General features: G+C 37.8%; 1 protein-coding gene across 7 annotated transcripts in view; it reads right to left on the bottom strand.

Annotated features, from left to right (window-relative positions):
• LOC128700052 (RNA-binding protein 25) overlaps positions 1-23,700 on the bottom strand; it is a 109,911-nt gene that overhangs the window by 42,085 nt on the left and 44,126 nt on the right. For 2 of the 7 annotated variants that reach the window (XM_070098790.1, XM_070098792.1), the window contains 4 exons: positions 19,866-20,190; positions 10,645-10,797; positions 10,183-10,457; positions 4,278-4,361 (listed from right to left, as the gene is read on the bottom strand). In XM_070098790.1, the coding sequence (XP_069954891.1) occupies positions 4,278-4,361; positions 10,183-10,457; positions 10,645-10,797; positions 19,866-20,190 (837 nt within the window). The remainder of the gene's footprint in view (positions 1-4,277; positions 4,362-10,182; positions 10,458-10,644; positions 10,798-19,865; positions 20,191-23,700) is intronic. The other 5 variants (XM_070098793.1, XM_070098795.1, XM_070098794.1 and 2 more) reach the window with 3 other exon arrangements.

The raw sequence follows: 23,700 nt of genomic DNA, 5'->3' as shown, positions 1-23,700 counted from the left end.
ACAGGACTTGCCTTGTGCTTTAGGGCGAAAGGCTCAACTGCTGGGTCGCTGTCAGGCAAGCCTAGCCCGGGTTGTGGGGAGATGGGAGGAGAGAACGAAGGGATCGTCTATTGAAACATCCTACTTCGATCTCTCCCTTCAGATGCACTTCCTTGACAGATTCTGTGGGGAAGTTCCACCCTAAAATGCGCTTGACCACAGGCCAGGAGTTGCAGATAGCTCACCAACCGTGTAGTTTAATATTAATATATGACTGAAACAATACCAACACAATGATGTTAAGAACTAAAAAAGGTGAGCTCATTCAAATACTCCTGACCAGGTCCGTGGAACCTTCCTATATCCATTTAACAACAGTCACAACAGGGTTTCAACCATGTGTATGGCAGTGACACAAGACGAGAAGCGATGCAATCATTAGACGACAGCTCATCTGTGTCGGAAACCCCCAACAGTCAACCATTACTGGCACTGGATGAGTTGATAGTAATTCATTATTTTCCAACAGGAATTTTAAATTTCTTTAAATATTTAGTCTATCTTTTTAAGGAAGCCTTTAAGCATGAATATCAAATGAAGAACAAAGTTCCTAATGTTGTAACAAGTTCCTTCCTCTATGTTCCAATCTTATCACTTGCAAATTACAGATTAAATTCTAACAGCTTAAACATAAAGTGCTGGAAAGACACATTCTATGGCAAGTGGAATTTCCACATCAAGATGCCTTAATGAATTATCACAAAATACATCTACTTCTCACTAATTCAATACTTAGTAAAAGACAAGCAAGATTTAATACTGAAAAAATTATCTAATATAAATCTAAATAAATTAGAATAATGATGTTTAACTTAAATGTTTGAGTCAGTTAATACCCAACAAAGTTGGAAGTACAAAACTATTAAAGAATATCTGAGCTTTGTTCTTCTATCATGTATCATATTTATTTAAGAATATCCTAGACTAAGGCACTGGTGGGTTAAGTGAAACTAATGTTTTACACCAAGACTTTCCAACATTCATCCTTATGCCCAAAGTTGTCCACTTACTCTTCTTCCACACCATTATCAACGTTACCTCAGAATATAACATGCTTTTGACTGAAGAAAACAATATGAACCTAATACTGTGATCTCTTATTATTAAATTTGTCATAACTGTAATTCAAGAACTATTAAGCAGGGTAAATTGTATTCCTTACCTTGCGTGGGCACCTCTCCTATGATGTTCGACCCAAACTCCCTCCCTCCCAGGTAAACAACAAAGAAACAATAACATGAGGCATGGAGTTATCAAGTGCTATATATCTTCATATCTAATGTTATGCTCCACAACTAGGTCAAAAAATAATAAAATAAAAAATGTAATTAAACAACAGCCTCAATACAAATGCCTCACACATCAGTCACACTGACTTCATTCTCTCTTAGAGCAAGGCCAAAAAACAATCAAATCAAATTAAAGTTTTCAGTCAATTGTATATGAAAATGGATGCATATTATCCAGATTTCACTTACTATTTAATTACAGAAAAATGTTTCAAGAGATATAGAAAGCCAAGGGGCATAACATGACTAATGACAGTTCCCATTCAGGACTGAATTTATAATCTCAGTATGCCCAAACCAATACTGTACTTTTAGATGTGGACAACACAGCATCAATATCTAACATCAGTTATTTTGTAGTAATACAACAACTGTTAGAGTCTGCCAATTACTGTATTTTTCTACCTTGCAGATAAGAAAAATCTGCCATCAGCTTCTATTACACTTGATTGTTGTGCCAATATCACCACTAGTTAAGAGAGGCCTGTTTTTAGTAATCTTAATTAACCTGGCCATCAAAATTTTAGCAACACTGCACATTTTTTGATTTGCATGTAAATCATGAAACAAATCAAGAACTACTGAGATATGATGTACTGAATAACTAAAACTATTGCTGAACTTCTCTGGTAATCAAGAAACTAGTGTTGAGGTATGAAAACAGAGCTATGAACAATGGTGAGTGCTTAAAAAAAAAAAAGCTGGACAAGAGAGATGCGTCAGTGTGCTGGCAGGAGCCGGTCAAGGAGATAGCAGGTTAAGTTGCTGAACCAAGCGGGTAGATGACTGACTACAGATAACACGTCCGCTTAAAAAAAAAAAAAACACCACCGCTGAGGAGGTGACAACATATGGTTAAAATTGTCTAGTACTAACAAAAGAGAATTCCAACCATATGTTCATTTAACTCTTCCTCTTTGGTATCTAAACCAGATATAAGATTTCATGAGTGAGAAAACTGGGAGTCACAAGACAGCAGAAGTATTGTACTGAATGACATACGCTTAAAACTTAACATGTGGATTCTTGAATGAAGAAATCCCATGAGAAGTAAAAGCTGCTTATCAATACATAACACTGTATGGACTACCTTGCCCCAGGCCAAATAAACCTTTGTTTCTGTTACAAACTAAAGTGCTTTATTAGATGCTGTACTCACCGTCGCTGGCACAAAACATACATGACAGTTGTCGTCTGCCCGCGTGTGAACTCTATGACTGCCTATGTTTGAGAATTACATATTATGTTTGTGTCTTCTTTTCGAAAAACACTAGGTTATCAATTTCACATAATCAGCGATATAATCTTAAAAAATACAAGTGACAAGTGATTATAAAAATGACAACAAAATTTATTCCTGTTCTATATATTTAGTTATATTTTAATCACAAAGCAATGAAAAAATAAAGATCTGACAGACTGGAAGCTTAAATTGGAAGAATATGACAATAGAAAGATGGAGGGGAGGATACTGCCTGAGGATAGTCTTAGCTCTATTAATGATCTTGATGTATCACTAGGCATGTATGGGACACACGAAACATCTCCATAGAAACAAAGAATTTCAGCCATATATACATTGAATTGAAGCCATACTGTAAAGTCTTTCTAAATAGATGTCTTTGTTTTTATATAAACATTATATGAAAAGCTTTTAAGTGTGTAACATGAGTCAGACCACCTCAACATGACAACTGACAATGCCACAGGATAATATATGAAATGCCACAACTGGTTTGACACTGCATGCCTGTTTTTTTTTTTACCTCAATGACTGAATAAAGAAAAAACTGTACAAGACATATAATGTACACATGCCAAAATTTTCAAATGCATCTTCTGCCCACGTTTTGCTTTATAAAGTTTTAATTATATTGTCAATCCATTTAAGAAAAACTATCAACATTAAATGGAAATTTATCATTCAATTTCACAAATCCAAACCCCAACACGCAAACATTTAGAATAGGCAAGTCATTTAATATGCAGGAGCTAAATACATATTACATATCTTCTTCAACACAGATTTCCAATGATAATGCAGATTAATGACTTAGGAATAACAAGACTTTAGTGTAGCCTTATACCAAAATAAGTAAATTTTATTAATGCAGAGAATATCACCTGATATATAGCAAAACTACACAAGCAATGCACATCAGTATTAACCTCAAATATCTCTACATTTTTTCATTACAATTTGTTTCTTCCTTGGTACTTTCCACAACAGATTTCCAGAATGGTAACTCACTCAAGCTAGAAACCTTTTTCTTCCTCTCAAGACATTACACAACGGCATTTATTAAACTAACTCAACTGTCCCTATACTGAATGAACTAAATTGATTGAGAATTATGTCTATTTAAACATTTTAGGAATACATTTGTGAATCCAAGGCAATTCTCATACCAAAGTTGGCTAACCTGCAACTTTTGTCATGTTGAGTAGGAATAACCCACAACTGTGTGAATCTTGTTGTCTCAAACTGAGTACACTGTACAATAATGTTGTAAACCTATGGCTAATGTAACAGTTATGTCACATGGAACATGTATGAGCCATGAGCAACTCTCATGAACTGTGTCCATATTAAGTTTATATCCTGTAAGGAGGACTCAAAACTTCATGTGGATCTCCTTATCATAATAGTTGATTATGTCACATACACAGTAACTAATCTAAAAGAAACCAAAAGAATTTATTTTTTAAATCAGACTTGGAGCAGGAAACAACAGGCATTGTAAAATAGTGATCCAATTATCTGGTCTTAATGAATCTATCATTTAAATACTAGAGCAACCTATATTAGCATGAGCACAATATAGAAACAGTATAGTTACCAAAACTCAATCAATCACTTGAAGGCCTTAATCTGTTGCAAAATGTCCGTTGTCTCCTGCCTGCAACAGTCCTAAAGCGACGCTTTAGGTATAAAATTTGATACCCTACCTTCATTTGCTCCCGGAATTGTGTAATTTCTCGTGTAATCAGTTCTTTTTTACCCTCCTCCACATCTTCCATGCCATCCAAATTCTGAAAAAAATTACATGTATATCAATTAAGAACAATGTTACTATGGACACTAGTTAGAACAAATTACAAGTGGCTCTTGAACAATGCAGGAGTTAGGGGTGCCAATCCTTCCCCGTGCAGTCAAAAATCAGTGTATTCTGTTCCACTTCCCCATGGAGGTAAGAGGATATAAACAAGAACAAGAACTAGAAAGAAAATAGAAGAAAATTCAGAGGGGTGTGTGTATATATATGTTTGTACATGTATTGGTAGTAGGTTGGTAGACAGCAACCACCCAGGGAGGTACTACCGTCCTGACAAGTGAGTGTAAAACGAAAGCCTGTGATTGTTTTACATGATGGTAGGATTGCTGGTGTCTTTTGTCTGTCTCATAAATATGCAAGATTACAGGCATGTCTTGCTACTTCTACTTACACTTAGGTCACACTACACATACATATACACATTTATTCATACACACTCATCTGAGTTTTCTTTGATTTTATCTTAATAGTTCTTGGTCTTATTAATTTTCCTTTTATATCCATGGGGAAGTGGAATAAGAATCTTTCCTCCGTAAGCCATGCGTGTTGTAAAAGTCAACTAAAATGCCGGGAACAATGGGCTAGTAACCCCTTTTCCGGTAAAGATTACTAAAAAGAATAAGAAGAAGAAAATTGTCAAAGTGGGAAGTCTGAATGTGCGTGGATGTTGTGCAGATGATAAGAAAGAGATGATTGTGGATGATATGAATGAGAAGAAGCTGGATGTCCTGGCTTTAAGTGAAACAAAGCTGAAGGGGGTGGGAGAGTTTCAGTGGAGAGGAATAAATGGGATTAGGTCAGGGGTTTCAAATAGAGTTAGAGCTAAAGAAGGAGTAGCAATAATGTTGAAGGATAAGCTATGGCAGGAAAAGAGGGACTATAAATGTATTAATTCAAGGATTATGTGGAGTAAAATAAAGATTGGATGTGAAAAGTGGGTTATAATAAGCGTGTATGCACCTGGAGAAGAGAGAAGTGTAGAGGAGAGAGATTGATTTTGGGAAATGTTGAGTGAATGCGTGGGGAGTTTTGAATCAAGTGTGAGAGTAATGGTGGTTGGGGATTTCAATGCTAAAGTGGGTAAAAATGTTATGGAGGGAGTAGTAGGTAAATTTGGGGTGCCAGGGGTAAATGTAAATGGGGAGCCTTTAATTGAGCTATGTGTAGAAAGAAATTTGGTAATAAGTAATACATATTTTATGAAAAAGAGGATAAATAAATATACAAGGTATGATGTAGCACGTAATGAAAGTAGTTTATTAGATTATATATTGGTGGATAAAAGGTTGATGGGTAGGCTCCAGGATGTACATGTTTATAGAGGGGCAACTGATATATCGGATCATTATTTAGTTGTAGCTACAGTTAGAGTAAGAGGTAGATGGGAAAAGAGGAAGGTGGCAACAACAAGTAAGAGGGAGGTGAAAGTGTATAAACTAAGGGAGGAGGAAGTTCGGGTGAGATATAAGCGACTATTGGCAGAAAGGTGGGATAGTGCAAAGATGAGTAATGGGGGGGTTGAAGAGGGTTGGAATAGTTTTAAAAATGCAGTATTAGAATGTGGTGCAGAAGTTTGTGGTTATAGGAGGGTGGGTGCAGGAGGAAAGAGGAGTGATTGGTGGAATGATGAAGTAAAGGGTGTGATAAAAGAGAAAAAGGTAGCTTATGAGAGGTTTTTACAAAGCAGAAGTGTTATAAGAAGAGCAGAATATATGGAGAGTAAAAGAAAGGTAAAGAGAGTGGTGAGAGAGTGCAAAAGGAGAGCAGATGATAGAGTGGGAGAGGCACTGTCAAGAAATTTTAATGAAAATAAGAAAAAATTTTGGAGTGAGTTAAACAAGTTAAGAAAGCCAAGGGAAAATATGGATTTGTCAGTTAAAAACAGAGTAGGGGAGTTAGTAGATGGGGAGATGGAGGTATTAGGTAGATGGCGAGAATATTTTGAGGAACTTTTAAATGTTAAGGAAGAAACAGAGGCAGTAATTTCATGCACTGGTCAGGGAGGTATACCATCTTTTAGGAGTGAAGAAGAGCAGAATGTAAGTGTGGGGGAGGTACGTGAGGCATTACGTAAAATGAAAGGGGGTAAAGCAGCTGGAACTGATGGGATCATGACAGAAATGTTAAAAGCAGGGGGGGATATAGTGTTGGAGTGGTTGGTACTTTTGTTCAATAAATGTATGAAAGAGGGGAAGGTACCTAGGGATTGGCGGAGAGCATGTATAGTCCCTTTATATAAAGGGAAAGGGGACAAAAGAGACTGTAAAAATTATAGAGGAATAAGCTTACTGAGTATACCAGGAAAAGTGTACGGTAGGGTTATAATTGAAAGAATTAGAGGTAAGACAGAATGTAGGATTGCAGATGAGCAAGGAGGTTTCAGAGTGGGTAGGGGATGTGTAGATCAAGTGTTTACATTGAAGCATATATGTGAACAGTATTTAGATAAAGGTAGGGAAGTTTTTATTGCATTTATGGATTTAGAAAAGGCATATGATAGAGTGGATAGAGGAGCAATGTGGCAGATGTTGCAAGTATATGGAATAGGTGGTAAGTTATTAAATGCTGTAAAGAGTTTTTATGAGGATAGTGAGGCTCAGGTTAGGGTGTGTAGAAGAGAGGGAGACTATTTCCCGGTAAAAGTAGGTCTTAGACAGGGATGTGTAATGTCACCATGGTTGTTTAATATATTTATAGATGGGGTTGTAAAGGAAGTAAATGCTAGGGTGTTCGGGAGAGGGGTGGGATTAAATTTTGGGGAATCAAATTCAAAATGGGAATTGACACAGTTACTTTTTGCTGATGATACTGTGCTTATGGGAGATTCTAAAGAAAAATTGCAAAGGTTAGTGGATAAGTTTGGGAATGTGTGTAAAGGTAGAAAGCTGAAAGTGAACATAGAAAAGAGTAAGGTGATGAGGGTGTCAAATGATTTAGATAAAGAAAAATTGGATATCAAATTGGGGAGGAGGAGTATGGAAGAAGTGAATGTTTTCAGATACTTGGGAGTTGACGTGTCGGCGGATGGATTTATGAAGGATGAGGTTAATCATAGAATTGATGAGGGAAAAAAGGTGAGTGGTGCGTTGAGGTATACGTGGAGTCAAAAAACGTTATCTATGGAGGCAAAGAAGGGAATGTATGAAAGTATAGTAGTACCCACGCTTTTATATGGGTGCGAAGCTTGGGTGGTAAATGCAGCAGCGAGGAGACGGTTGGAGGCAGTGGAGATGTCCTGTTTAAGGGCAATGTGTGGTGTAAATATTATGCAGAAAATTCGGAGTGTGGAAATTAGGAGAAGGTGTGGAGTTAATAAAAGTATTAGTCAGAGGGCAGAAGAGGGGTTGTTGAGGTGGTTTGGTCATTTAGAGAGAATGGATCGAAGTAGAATGACATGGAAAGCATATAAATCTATAGGGGAAGGAAGGCGGGGTAGGGGTCGTCCTCGAAAGGGTTGGAGAGAGGGGGTAAAGGAGGTTTTGTGGGCGAGGGGCTTGGACTTCCAGCAAGCGTGCGTGAGCGTGTTAGATAGGAGTGAATGGAGACGAATGGTACTTGGGACCTGACGATCTGTTGGAGTGTGAGCAGGGTAATATTTAGTGAAGGGATTCAGGGAAACCGGTTATTTTCATATAGTCGGACTTGAGTCCTGGAAATGGGAAGTACAATGCCTGCACTTTAAAGGAGGGGTTTGGGATATTGGCAGTTTGGAGGGATATGTTGTGTATCTTTATATGTGTATGCTTCTAGACTGTTGTATTCTGAGCACCTCTGCAAAAACAGTGATAATGTGTGAGTGTGGTGAAAGTGTTGAATGATGATGAAAGTATTTTCTTTTTGGGGATTTTCTTTCTTTTTTGGGTCACCCTGCCTCGGTGGGAGACGGCCGACTTGTTGGGAAAAAAAAAAAAAAAAAAAAAAAAACATGTATGTGTAGTGTGACCTAAATGTAAGTAGAAGTAGCAATACGTACCTGAAATCTTGCATGTGTATGAGAGAATAAAAAGACACCAGCAATCCTACCATCATGTAAACAATTACAGGCTTCCGTTTTACACTCACTTGGCAGGACGGTAGAACCTCCCTGGGCGGTTGCTGTCTACCAACCTACTACCTAAAAGGTAGGGTTATTATTGAAAGAATTAGAGGTAAGAGAGTAGGATTGCAGATCAGCAGGGAGGCTTTAGAGTGGGTAGGGGATATGTAGATCAAGTGTTTACAGTGAAACACATATGTGAACAGTATTTAGATAAAAGTAGGGAAGTTTTCATTGTATTTACGGACTTAGAAATGGCATATGATACAGTGGATAGGGGAGCAATGTGGCAGATGTTGCAAATATATGGAAGTAGTAGTAAGTTACTAAATGCTGTAAAGAGTTTTTATGAGGATAGTGAGGCTCAGGTTAGGGTGTGTAGAAGACAGGGAGACTACTTTACGGTAAAGGTGGGTCTTAGACAGGGATGTGTAATGTCACCATGGTTGTTTAATATCTTTATAGCTGGGGTTGTAAAAGAAGTATATGCTAGGGTGTTGAGAAGAGGGGTGGAATTAAATTATGGGAAATCAAGTACAAAATGGGAGTTGACACAGTTATCTTTTGCTGATGATACTGTGCTAATGGGAGATTCTAAAGAGAAGTTGCAAAGGTTAGTGGATGAGTTTGGGAGGGTGTGTAAAGGTAGAGAGTTGAAAGTGAACAAAGATAAGAGTAAGGTGATGAGGGTATCAAACAATTTAGATAAAGAAAAATTGGATATCACATTGGAGAGAGAGAGTATGGAAGAAATGAACGTTTTCAGATATTTGGGAGTTGACGTGTCAGCGGATGGGTTTATGAAGGATGAGGTTAATCATAGAATTGATGAAGGAAAAAAGGCGAGTGGTGTGTTCAGGTATTTGTGGAGACAAAAAATGTTATCCATGGAGGCAAAATAGGTAATGTATGAAAGCATAGTGGTACCAACACTCTTATGTGGGTGTGAAGCTTGGGTTGTAAATGCTGCAGCAAGGAGGCAGCTGGAGGCAGTGGAGATGTCTTAAGGGCAATGTGTGGTGTAAATATTGCAGAGAATTCAGAGTGTGGAAATTAGGAGGTGTGGAGTTAATAAAAGTATTAGTCAGAGGGCAGAAGAGGGGTTGTTGAGGTGGTTTGGTCATTTAGAGAGAATGGATCTAAATAGAATGACTTTGAGAGCGTATAACTCTGTAGGGGAAAGAAGGCAGGGTAGGCGTCATCCTCGAAAAGGTTGGAGGGAGGGGGTAAAGGAGGTTTTGTGGGCGAGGGGCTTGGACTTCCAGCAAGCGTGTGAGTGTGCGCTAGATAGGAGTGAATGGAGATGAATGGTTTTTGGGATCTGACGAGCTGCTGGAGTGTGAGCAGGGTAATATTTAGTGAAGGGATTCAGGGAAACTAGTGATTTTTATATAGCCGGACTTGAGTACTAGAAATGGGAAGTACAATGCCTGCACTTTAAAGGAGGGGTTTGGGATATTGGCAGTTTGGAGGGACTTCTAAAGTGTCGTATCTGAGCGCCTCTGCAAAGACAATGATTATGTATGAGTGAGGTGAAAGTGTTGAATGATGATGGAAGTATTTTTCTTTTTGGAGATTTGCTTTCTTTTTGGGTCACCCTGCCTTTTTGGGAGACGACCAACATGTTGAAAAAAAAAAAATCTATGTAATCACCAGCAAAAAGTAATACTATATGCATGTACGTATACACATAAATTGACATCTGCCAAGGAACTAACCGATTAATTAAAATGTTGTAACAAACTAACTGTGAAATACTTACGGTTGTGGTGGGTATATTTGCAATATCAGCCCCACTTGATAGCGCCACTAGTTTTTCTTGTACTTTAGACATACGCTTTTCCCTCATATCATGCCTGTTTGGGGGTGGGATGTAATTCATAATATCTTTTTTGTGGTCCGAGAGAATTTCAATTATCCGCCTCACTGCGGCAGCATCTTCTAATCTCATATCTTCATCCAGATAATCGTCACCTTCGTCTAGTTCATCTTGTAATGGTGAAGAATCGCCATTCTGCTTCGATTTCTTTCGCTTCTCTGTGTGGAAAATTATAATGGCAAGAATGCTAAATAAATTTCTACTAAAGTAAACAACTACAATGCCTCTGATGAGGTACTTAAGAATTTTTTTAAATATTCAGAAAAAATATTTAAATGAATCTTGTTAGTAAAGACCTCACATTATATCATTAAATAAATTATTTCAGTATATATGAATACTTACCCTTATAATCATCTAAAACTTCTTTGGTTTTTGCATCAGCTTTGACAACTAGTTTCTTTTCAGCAATCTCATAGTCATGTAGAAGCCTGATTGCTCGAAGGGCAGCATCTGGGTTCCCAAACTCACAGAATCCAAAAGCTGAAATGTTACATACTCCAAAGCTGAAATGTTACATGCTCATCCATTGTACATTATGGAGATACATAATGCCCTAACTTATTAAATAATTTCCTTGAGAGGTTACTAAAGAAAATACAAATTAACCCCAAAACTCAAACCTGATGAACCCTTATACCCCACCATTTCCGTTGCAGGTGATCTCATTTTTCTTGTATCCTGACTTACCAAAAGTAATTCCTTTCCCAGATTTTTTTTCCTCTTACATACCTGCAAGTGACAAGGTTTCACGAACAGTACATCCACTGTCCACTTTTAATATGTAAAGTCTAGACGAAGTCTATCTTTACTACCTGAAGTAATGTTCTTCTTAATACATTAATCCTTTCAGTGTCAGTCCCATTGTATCATGGCTTTAAAGCCAGTGTTGGTCCCGTAGTACTATGCCATGAGCTCAGCTCACTCGGATAAGCTGTGAGCAGTAAATTTGGGCCTAGATACAAGAGAATGGGTCAATGCGGTAAGAGTGCACCATATAAAAAATCCTGCAGAATGCAGTGCATGAGAAAAACTGCAACTGTGTTTTTTATTTAAAACGGAGATTTTGCAGTTTATTTTCATATGGTGTTTATGGTTGTATTCTTAGTATCTTGGTCTTGTTTGACTGAATGGAAGATATATTACAGAAAGAGATAATTTTGATTAGTTTCAAGACTGAAAGTAGCTTAAAATTGAGCTCAAAGTAGCAGAAATGTTCAATTTTTGCTGATATTCCAGAGTACACACATTATGTCACTTGTCCAACACGTGTCCAATTGGCGAATCTAATACGCATCTAGGAATGCAGTGACATTATTTATGCAATTATAATAATGCAGTAGTCTGCATAAAAGTAAATCTTCTATTTTTTGTGTGTGAATAAAAATTCAAAATGAAAAGCAAGCATGATATAAGAGGGCCCTGGAGATGTGACTAAGGAACAGAGGAAATGTTTGTTTAGTGCCAGTAATGTCTACACTGTTTATTCCAGACTGCATTTTCAAACTGGCAAGTGCTGAATATTGTATGAAATTAACCATATTACCAATTTCCGATCACTTTATTGGATAGTTGAAAATAAATGGGCAATTTCTTGTACTCAATAGAACAGAAAGACTTAGTGAAATTAGGTACGAGTGTGGTGGACTGGAACAAAAGAACTGGCCAAAAATATAGAGCAAAGTGGGCAAAATTGCCAATGCATAAATATCAACAAAACCGCTAACTTTGCGAGAGCATAAATCTTTAAGTTTTCCATCAAATTTCACACTTTTTGTTTCTTTACCTTCGGAAAATTTCTTCTACCCTGAGAGCAAGGGTCTCGACACTGGTTATCATTTGATATGTTGCACTTTGTGAACCAAGCATAAACTCATAAATAATTACATGTTGATAATTATGCAGCTACCTACAGCTTTCCAACACAAATCTGATATAGTACTGCATTTACATGCCAGTACATTTCATTTCAATTATACTTTCTTCCCAAAGACATATTACACTGTAAGCCAAGTTGGGTTAGACAGCACACTACCACTCACTGCAGGCCACTCACCAAACACTTCACCTAACATTACTCTCTAAGTGTGTTCTATACATTATTAGGTAAATCTTTTAACATAGTTATTTGACCAAATATTTTCCCATTTTGGGGATTTAAATTTTTCTACTGTACCCTATCTTGACATATGTAGTATTATTTCATGTGATAATAGTACAGTGGATCTTCCGTTTTCGTCAATCTCTGTTAGCGCCTATTTCGGTTTTGGCAGACTTTTTTCGATTACCTCCATTTTCGGTGATTGTATGGAACCTGTCCAGTGCCCAGCGTGCAGACAAAGCCACCTCCCACGCGCATTCTCAGCCAGTTAGCGTTGTTTCTCGGTGAGTGAACACATCCTGTCAGGTCATACGAAATATTTCGTAATAATCCATTGTTTTTGCCATTTGTTTACTGTGTGTGACTGCTAAATATGCGACCATGGCCCCCCAAAAAGCTCCTAGTGCCAGTGCTTTGGTAAAGAAAGTGAGGAACACCGTATAACTGAAAAAAGAAATCCTAAGAAAATAAGATAGTGGTATACGCATTGCTGAACTTGGCAGGACGTATGGGAAGTCGCCATCAACAATCAGCTCCACTGTGGCAAAGAGAAAAGAAATATGGATGCTGATGTTGTAAAAGGGGTGAATGAGATACCAGAGATCCCAAACAACTGAAGAAGTGGAGAAATTGTTGTTGGTGTGGATCAGAGAGAGAGTTAGCACGGGATAGTGTTGTGCAGTCTATAATTTGTGAAAAGGAAAGGCAGTTGCATGATGATTTCAAAATGAAACTGCCTGAAACAAGTGCTGATGTAGGTGAATTTAAGGCCAGCAAAGGCTGGTTCAAAAAATTCAAGAAGCGAAGTGGCATACACAGTGTTGTAAGGCACAGTGAGGGTGCCAGTTCAGACAAACAAGCGACTGAAAAGTTCGTGAGGGAATTCAAATGTTATGTAGAGGCTGAAAAATTCCAACCCCAACAAGTGTTCAATTGTGAAAAAACAGGCTTGATTTGGAAGAAAATGCCAAAGAGGACTTACATTACGCAGGAGGAAAAGGCACTCCCAGGACACAAGCCTTCATATGAAACAGGCTAACTCTCTTGTTGTGTGGTAATGCTAATGGAGATTTCAAATGAAGCCTTTACTGGTGTATCACTTTGAAAATCCCAGTGTGTTCAAGAAAAACAGTGTTGTCATGAGTAAACTGTATGTGATGTGGATGGCTAACAGTAGGTCACTAGAGAAATTTTTCTGGAATGGTTGAATGAAGTGTTTGGCCCAAGTGTGAAGAAATACCTCCTGGATAATAAATTTCCACTCCAGTGCCTCCTGTTAATGGACAATGCTCCTGCTCATCCTTCAGACTTGGAAGGCCAACTGTTTAAGGAATTCAGCTTTGTAACAGTGAAGTTCTTGCCTCCTAACACCACTCCTCTCATCAAGTCCATGGACCAGCAGATCACAAACTTCAAAAAACTGTACACCAAAGCAATGTTTCAAAGGTGCTTTGACATAACCTCAGACTCTGAATTGACCCTAAGAGAGTTCTGGAAGAATCACTTCAATATCTTCCACTTCATAGGCCTTATAGACACGGCTTGGCAGGGAGTGACTTCCAGGATGATGAACTCTGCTTGGGGAAAATTGTGGCCAGATTGTGTCCAAAAGAAGGATTTTGAAGGGTTTAAGGCTGACCCTATCAACCCTACACCTGTTGTGAAATCAATTGTGGCACTGGGGAATTCCATGGGGTTGGATGTGAGTGGCGACAATGTGGAAGAGTTGGTGGAGGACTACAATGAGGAGCTAACTACTGATGAGCTGCAAGAGCTTCATCTGCAACAGCAACAGACCACAGCTGAGGAAACTGCTTCAGAGGAGGAGGAAGAGAGATGTAAGAAGGTGCCTTCAAAGATTAAGGAGATTTGTGCAATGTGGACTAAAGTGCATTCATTTGTGGAGGAACATCACCCTGAGAAAGCTGATGCAATACGTGCTGGTGACTTTTACAATGATAATGCCATGTCCCATTTTAGGCAAATTTTAAAGAGAAGCCAGAAACAGAGCACTCTGGACAAATATTTTGTTTGACAGGGGTCCAGTGAATCTCAAGCTGGTCCTAGTGGCATTAAAAAACAAAGGAGGGAAGTGACTATGGATAATGACTTGGTACCTAGAGTCCTTATGGAGGGGGATTCTCCTTCCAAAGAATAACCTCTCTTCCCTCTCCCCTCCTCCCTGTCTTCCTTCCAGCAACAACAGCCTTCAATAAAGGTAAGTGTCACGTGTAATGTTCATTCTCTTGTGCATGTAACTATCTTTAGGGTAAACAATTTTTTTTTATTGATACTTCTGGGTGTCTGGAACTGATTAATTCCATTTACATTATTTCTTATGGGGAAAATGGTTTCGGTTTTGGCCGACGGCTCTGGAACGGATCAAACACGAAAACCGAGGGTCCACTGTACCACTTAAAACCTGAGTCACTAGGTGCACAACCTGATCATTCAGAAGGCATCCTTAAATTGAAACAGAGTAAGCAGGAAAACGTTATATATTGCACAATAATCAAGGAAGATTTATAACAGACATTTAACCCTTTCAGGGTTTCGGCCGTACTAGTACGGCTTAGGCCCCAAAGTTTTTGACGTACTAGTACGCCTAAATTCTAGCGCTCTCAAATCTAGCGAGAGAAAGCTGGTAGGCCTACTTATGAAAGAATGGGTCTATGTGGTCAGTGTGTGCAGTATAAAAAAAAATCCTGCAGCACACAATGCGTAATGAGAAAAAAAAAACTTTGACCGTGTTTTTGGATTAAAACAGCAACTTTGCACTGTATTTTCGTATGGTATTTATTGTTGTATTCTAGTTTTCCTGGTCTCATTTTATAGAATGGAAGACATATTACAGAAATTGAGATGATTTTGACTGGTTTTACAATGAAAAGTACCTTGAAATTGAGCTCGAAGTAGCAGAAATGTTTGATTTTTACCAAAGTTCAAAAGTAAACAAATCATGCCAAGCATCCAATACACGTCAACTGGTGAGTCTAATGTTCTTTCACAAGTGCGCTGATATTATTTATACCATTTCTACACTAATGCAGTAGTCTGCATAACAATAAATTTTTTGTAAGAATTAAAATTCTAAGTGGAAAGCCAAAGAAATATAAGAGGGGCATGGGGATGTGACTAACGAATAGAGAACTTGTTATTTTAGTGCCAGGAATGTCTGTCTTGTTTATTCTGGACCCTATTCAGAAATTGGCATCTTCTGAAATTTGTGTGAAATTGGCGAAATTACTAAATTCTGACCACTTTATTGGATAGTTGAAATCGGTAAATGGGTGGTTTCTTGTCATCATTCGATAGAAAAAATGGAGTTCTTGTGAAATAGTTATGATTTTTGTCGACTAGTACACTAGAATTGGCCGAAAATAGGGCTCAAAGTAGGCAAAATCGCTGATGCGTAAGCATCGTCGAGACTGCTAAATTCGCGAGAGCATAATTCCCTAAGTTTTCCATCGAATTTCATACTTTTGGTGTCATTATGATCATAAGATTTTTTTTTTTTTTTTTTTAAATTTGGGGACCCTGAGAACAAGTCTCGGAGAGGGCCTGGAGACCCTGAAAGGGTTCAGTTAATTAATACTGATATTATGTAGTACCAACACTCTTATATGGGTGTGAAGCTTGGGTTGTAAATGCAGCAGCGAGGAGGCGGTTGGAGGCAGTGGAGATGTCCTGTCTAAGGGCAATGTGTGGTGTAAATATTATGCAGAAAATTTGGAGTGTGGAAATTAGGAGAAGGTGTAGAGTTAATAAAAGTATTAGTGAGAGGGCTGAAGAGGGGTTGTTGAGGTGGTTTGGTCATTTAGAGAGAATGGATCAAAGTAGAATGACATGGAGAGCATTTAAATCTGTAGAAGGAAGGCGGGGTAGGGGTCGTCCTCAAAAAGGTTGCAAGGAAGGGGTAAGGGAGATTTTGTGGGCAAGGGGCTTAGACTTCCTGCAGGCGTGCATGAGCGTGTTCGATGGGAGTATATGGAGACGAATGGTATTTGGGACCTGATGATCTGTTGGAGTGAGAGCAGGGTAATATTTAGTGAAGGGATTCAGGGAAACCGGTTATTTTTATATAGCCAGACTTGAGTCCTGGAAATGGGAAATACAATGCCTGCACTCTAAAGAAGGGGTTTCAGGATATTAGCAGTTTGGAGGGATATGTTGTGTATCTTTATACGTATATGCTGCTAAACTGTTGTGTTCTGAGCACCTCTGCAAAAACAGTGATTATTTGCGAGTGAGGTGAAAGTGTTGAATGATGATGAAAGCATTTTCTTTTTGGGGATTTTCTTTCTTTTTGGGTCACCCTGCCTCGGTGGGAGACGGCCGACTTGTTTAAAAAAAAAAAAATTACATATAGTCTCCACGGGAAATAGAGAAGAATCCTTCCTCGGTAAGTCATGTGTGTCATAAGAGGCAACTAAAATACTGGGAGCAAGGGGCTAGTAACCCCTCCTCCTGTATAAATTACTAAATGTAAAGAGAAAAACTTAATGATTCATATTTTTTTGGGTCACTCTGCCTTGGTGCAAGAAAGCCAGTGTGTTGAATGTAAAATTTATACATAGTATTTCAGCTTTGGAAACTCATAACGCACTCAAATTAAAACAGCAAAATAAATTATTTCAAATGCGCTGCACAGGGCAAGACTGATTTTTTTTAACCCAGCCACAGTGAATAGATTAAGGAATAGGATAGGACTATGTTTCAAATAATATGACAATAATATTTTGTAGTGTATTATAATATGCCCCATTATGCAATAATTATTTATTTTATTATCACACTGGCCGATTCCCACCAAGGCAGGGTGGCCCGAAAAAGAAAAACTTTCACCATCATTCACTCCATCACTGTCTTGCCAGAAGGGTGCTTTACACTAGTTTTTAAACTGCAACATTAACACCTGTTTACTGTGATATTATTATGCAATAATATCACAGTAAACAGGTGATATCACAATATGCAGAATAACCCCTGTGAAAAAATAGTTTAATTCCAAGCACTAATGATTTCTCACATTATCAAAAAACTATAAAAATAAAAGATTAACAGGAAGGCATATAAGGACGAGACTACACCTTGAGGTCATCTCAACACCTGACTTTTTATGATGATGTAGGCACGTAGTCAAGGATCCGTGAAACACGGCTTATATTCTACTTCAGAATTAAGAATTTAACTTATGTAATGTATCATAAATTCTTCCCAAATTTTATTATTATAAATCAATCCAATTTGTATAACCTGTACAGTGGTACCTCGAGTTTCGAACAGATCCCAACTCAAACAATTATGTAAGTGTATTTTTGTAGGTGCTTTTGTAAGTGTATTTTTGGGGATCTGAAACATACTAACCTAATTTACATTATTCCTTATGGGAACAAATTCGTTCGGTATCAGCACTCGAACAGACTTCTGGAACGAATTAAGTTCGTAACTCGAGGTACCACTGTACTCATATCTTCAAAAGTATTTTTTTGAGACTTGATTCTATTATATTTCTCTCGACCATGGACTTACTAGATACAATTTTCTCAGCCTTTTGAAAATCAATTGGATGGTTAAAATCTCTCACAGGAATAAACAGAGCATTAGAATCTTGTCCTCTTCTAATGCTATATTTAAGTTGCTTTTAATCTTAATTCAAGACTTTTACCAGGTTGACCGCAATAAACTATCACATATTTTAAATGGAAGTTGACGGCTGTGTCTACAAGATTCCTTGTAAAATATGTGATAAAGTTTATTACGGTCAAACTGGTAAAAGTCTTGAGCTAAGATTAAAACATAAATATAGCATTAGAAGAGGACAAGATTCTAATGCTCTGTTTATTCATGAGAGAGATTTTAACCATCCAACTGATTTTCAAAAGGCTGAGAAAGTTGTATCTAGCGAGTCCATGGTTAAGATGATTACAATAGAATCAAGACTCATAAAAAATAGTTTTGAAAATAATATGAATATTGCTTTTGGATTATACAAATTGAATTCATATATAATTAATAAAATCTGGGGAGAATTTAAGATACATTAGACAAGTTAAATTCCTAATGCTTGGGTAGAATATAAGCTATGTTTCACAGATCCCTGACTACCTACCTACCCCATCATAGAAAGTCAGGTGTTGTGAGGTGGGCATGAGGTGTAACCTTGTCCTTATATGCCTTGTGGTTAATCTTTTATTTTTATAGTTCCTTGATGTAAGAAATCACGAAAGCACTTGGAATTTCACTATTTTTTCAGTGGTTATTCTGCATGCCCCATTATATTTTTTCTGCCATTTTCAGTCTCCAAATCTGTACTTTAACCCTTTCAGGGTCCAGAGGCCAAATTTTGAAGTGTGCACCAGGGTCCAAGAATTTTAAAAAAAAAAAATTATTTTTTTCTTATGAAATGGTAGAGAATCTTTTCCTGAAGGTAATAAAACAAAAAGTATGAATTTTGATGGAAAACTGACAAAATTATGCTCTCACAAATTTTGATGTGTCAGATATTTATGCATCGGCGATTTTGCCAAATTTGACTCCCATTTTAGGCCAATTACATTATTCCAATTGACTAAATTCTTAGGTATTTCACTAATATTACTTCTATTCTATCGACTGAGCACAAGAAATCGCCAAGTCAACTGTTTCAACTACAAAATAAAGTGATCGGAAATTGGTAATTTAAAGCAAAGTTCAAAATATTCCAATTTCAAAATAGGGTCCAGAATAAACAATGCAGGCATTCCTGGCACTAAACTAACATTCCCTCTGTTCATCAGTTATGTTTTCAGGCTTTACAAGTGAATTCTATTTTGTTTTTCTTTAATTCACATAATGAATTTTTATTCAAACCAAAAAATATAAGATTTACTGTTATGCAATATTGTAATAATTGTATAAATATCACCACATTTGTGAACGTATATTAGACCCACCAGCTGGTGTGTATTAGACGTGTTTACTCTTGAACATCGGCAAAAAATTTAACATTTCCACTACTTTGAGCTCAGTTTCAAGCCATTTCCAGAATTAAAACCAATCAAAATCATCTCTATTTCTGTAATATATCTTCCATTCTATCAAATGAGACCAAGAAATCGCAAATACAACTACAAAAAATGTACGAAAAAACACTGCAAAGTCGCTGTTTTAATCGAAAATTACAGTCTCAGTTTTTTTTCTCTCATTATGCACAGTGTGCTGCAGGATTTGTTTTATGTGGTGCACACATACCACATAGATGCATTCTCTCATATCTAGGCCCAAATTTACCACTCACAGCTTATCAGAGTGAGCTGAGCTCATGGCGTAGATCTACGGTTTGGACCCTCAACTCAAAGCCATAGAACTATGGTATAGACCCTGAAAGGGTTAAAGTGAAGTGGATGAATGAATAGCTGGCACCTTTTACCTTTACATCATAAAATGTAAGAAAACATCATTAATCATAAAGTTATTTGCTTACCCTGTAATTTGCCTGAAGCTCCCTGAACCCTCTTCCAGCTGTGCACATTACCACAGGTGTTGAGAATATGCCGAACCATCACATCTGGTGCCTTCTCCGTGATGTTGCCTACAAACACAGTCACTGCTGGCCCTGACGACTCAATCCGTTTGGAGTAGCTTGGAGGTTTCATGCCATGGTTGTTGGAAGGGCCCTGTGTATTTTTGTTGGTGGAGGTATCTGAGTTGACACTATGAACAGTAGGCCGGCTTGACACTGGGGTTGGAATTTGGGAGATTGCCTGCAAGTGCATTTTCTTCTTCAGTCCCGAAGTCCAACGGCATATCTATTATTTTTACACACGGCGTTACTATACATAAGACAGTACGCTTCCAATGCTAGATACAAACTACAAGGAAAAGTTTTAGTAGAAAGTTAATGGTATCACACATTAAAGAACTGTTTTTGCAGCAATTTTACTTACTGCAAATACACAAATCAAAATGGCAAACCATCTAGGTTACACATCTCTATACTATAACAATGACCTAGAATACCAACACTCAGTTCTCATTTAACACGTTTCACCCTTACCAAACCTTCAACCTACAAATGGATGGACAGTAGCCAGTAACTGATGGAAACCAGACATTCTCAAGACTACTAGCATTTTATGTGGTATGTGGTTTTGTAATTAGAAAAAAGTTTTGACCACATAGGTCATTCATTCCTCTTAGTAATAAAACACTTGTGTACATACACAACAACACACACAAAAAAAAACACACATGCATGCACTCACACCCAGACACGGCACTGTCTAAAACATTAGGGATGATCTGCGATTAGTGAATATTTATAGGACAGTTACCAGAGATCTGGAAGACAGTAAATTCTGCTCTTATATTTAATAAAGAAGAGAGAAGGCATTACACCACAGCCCAATTTCCCTGACATGCATACCTCGCAAAGTAATGGAGAAACTTATCAAGGGGGAGAGTGGTAGAACACTTGGAGAGAAGTGGCTTCATAAATGATAATTGGCATGAGTTTAGGGAGGGCAAATCTTGGCTTACTAACTTGGAGTTCTATGATAAAGTAACAGATGTGTAATGAGAGAGGGTTGGGTGGACTGAATTTTTTTTAAGACTACAAGAAGGTGTCTGATATTGTGCCCCACAAGAGGCTGGGCCCGGTCCAAGATCAGGCTCTCCTGATGGATCAGGGCTTGACCAACCAAGCTATTACTGCTGCCCAGATGCAGTCCAATGTACGAACACAGAGCAGCTGGTCAGGAACTGACTTTAGGAACCTCCCTATTGGTCTAATGGCAATTCCTCTTATGTATACTGTGAGGCTGTTGAATCATCTGGAGCCCTTGACACTTACTGTATTGTCTGTGTACTCACAGATCCCCCTGCTTTTCATTGAGGGTATGTAGTACCAATCTCCAAGCCTCTTTTGTAGCAAGTGATTTCAGTGTACCAATTTGGGATTAGTCCCTCTCGGATTTTCAAGGTGTTAATTATAATGCATATTTCTCATCTTCATTCCAAGGAGTACAGGCCAAGGTACTCCAAACGCTCCCAATAATTAAGGCGATTGACTGAACTTTTACATGTAGTGAAGGTTCTCAACATAAAGATCTGCAATTTTGCCTACTTTATAAAAGGGGCTGTTGTGCACAGCAGTATTCCAGTCTAGAATGAGTAACTTAAAGAGGATCATCATTGGCTTGGCAGGGCTGAATGTGTCTTGGATGTAAATGACTGTTGTGTCAAATGAATGTGTCCCAGGTGTAGATGACTGTTCTACGTCAAATGAATGCATCCTGTATGTAGCTGACTGCTGTGTCAACTGTTTGTGTCCTGGAAGCAGACCACTATGTACTTGATGCAGAGAGATTAACACTCCTAAAACTTTCGAATGATGGCTGTCTAGCTCGAAGCTGTTTATAAACAAATCTGAGTATCACTCCAACACACTGCTCACTGCAATATCAAAGGCCATGGTGCAATCACTGTTTGGGTCGCTGGACTTCGTGTCCTATTCCTTCTCAAATCATGTAAATTCCTTTGGAAATATTTGCCACATTTAAGAGCCATCCCAGCACCTGCTGGTCATTTAACATATGTCAATGTTGAAGTGTACTGAATGGTAGAGAAGCTTGAAGGACCACAAACACCATGTATTTTTGTAAATTCAGGCTAATCACAGCTATAACAAATGGTAAGAAGCAAGTGAACCTCACCTGGCAAGTAGGCCACCATGCTACTAAGAGCTGCTTGCACTGTACATATACATTTTCTGGTGATGCCCACCTGGTTGATGTTCGAGCAGATGGTCACTAACAGAGGATGAAGGACTGCAGCCAGTAAATTTGGTCATTAATAAAAGTAGGAGCTGGTCATTAAGCAAAAGGAGGTTCCTAGGTTGTTTCCACCTGTTTCTTGAAATTATGTTAAGAAGTAACATATTAATACCAATAAATATTTAAGAGAGACCTATGCAATGCAAGTTAATGTTATGGAAATGTTTCACCAACCAGAAACTTTATCAATACAATACAAATATAAAAGCAGAAATAGGTAGTGGTGTGGAGATCAGTTGTTTTGGCAGGGTGCACAAAATGGTAAATAACATCACCTGATGGCTGTGTGCCAAGTCTTAAATCAGTTTGCCAAAACAATGGAGATACTGAAGTTCCCAGTGTTCTACATAATTGACCATGGTACAGGTGGGGTTAGAACCCATGGCAAGATTCTAAACAACAGCACATGTAACACCTCTTCCTTGATAAAGCCTCTTTTCACTTTTAAGTACGACAAACCCCTTAATTTTAACTAAACTTGTGGCAGTCTCTTGTTGGTTAAGCCTCTACTTGTAGTGTTGGTGGTAATGGCTACTTAGATAAGGCATGAGAAATATTTACCACTAACTGTTGACGTGGTGGTGCTGATCCACAGACCATGACTTAACCCTTAAATGGTCCAAACGTATATATACATTTTTTCAACATTTGAAAGTATGTAAAAAAATGTAGATCTTCTTTCTTGTTTTACATTTAAAAATGTGTAAAAAAACTTTTATCTACTTTTTTTTTTTTTATTTTTGAAAATATGTAAAAAAAACGTAGATCTACTTTTGGAGCACTACGGATTTGAACATCGATCTGCTTGGACCTTTAAGGGTTAAGTAAATTACTACCCGAGGAATATGAAGTCAAACTTCCCTTCCTCAATGTGCTCCTACGTAGATTTAGAGATAAGCTATCTTTAAAAATTAGCAGAAACCAACTGAAAAGGATGTTTTACTGTACTTCCACTTGGACTATGACTACAAGACGAAATTCGGAGTTGTCACTATTCCATAATTATCTGAGGACCTACAAAGTATGTATCCCTTTTGATACAGTAGACCTCAACATCCTGCTGATCAAATTGAAACATAAAATCAGAAGCCATGCTCTCACATATATCAAATCTTACCTCAATGACAGACACCAACATGTAACCACTAATGATAAAGCCTCATGAACTAGGCCAATTAACATAGAGGTGTCCTAGGGCAGCATCCTAGACCTATTACTATGTACGTACATGCCAAGGTATCAGTGGTGTAAGCCAATTCTGAGGGTATTGATATCAGCCTACAGTTGAGTATCAGTATCAACATCAGTGAGTATCAGCAAATTTTGATGGTATTTGTATCAGGTACATACGTACTAATTTTAATGATATCAGTATCTGCATCAGTCTAAAACTGAGTATCAGCATCAGCAAAAGAAAATTTGGTAACATCACATAACTCTACTCTTTACTATTCCTCATGAACATCACTGACCTTCCTAATGTCT

Source organism: Cherax quadricarinatus, chromosome 64 (genome assembly GCF_038502225.1).
Source record: "Cherax quadricarinatus isolate ZL_2023a chromosome 64, ASM3850222v1, whole genome shotgun sequence".
NCBI classification, from domain to species: Eukaryota; Metazoa; Arthropoda; class Malacostraca; order Decapoda; family Parastacidae; genus Cherax; species Cherax quadricarinatus.
The sequence above is the reverse complement of the archived record's forward strand: the minus strand, read 5'-3'. Positions and strand labels throughout refer to the sequence as shown.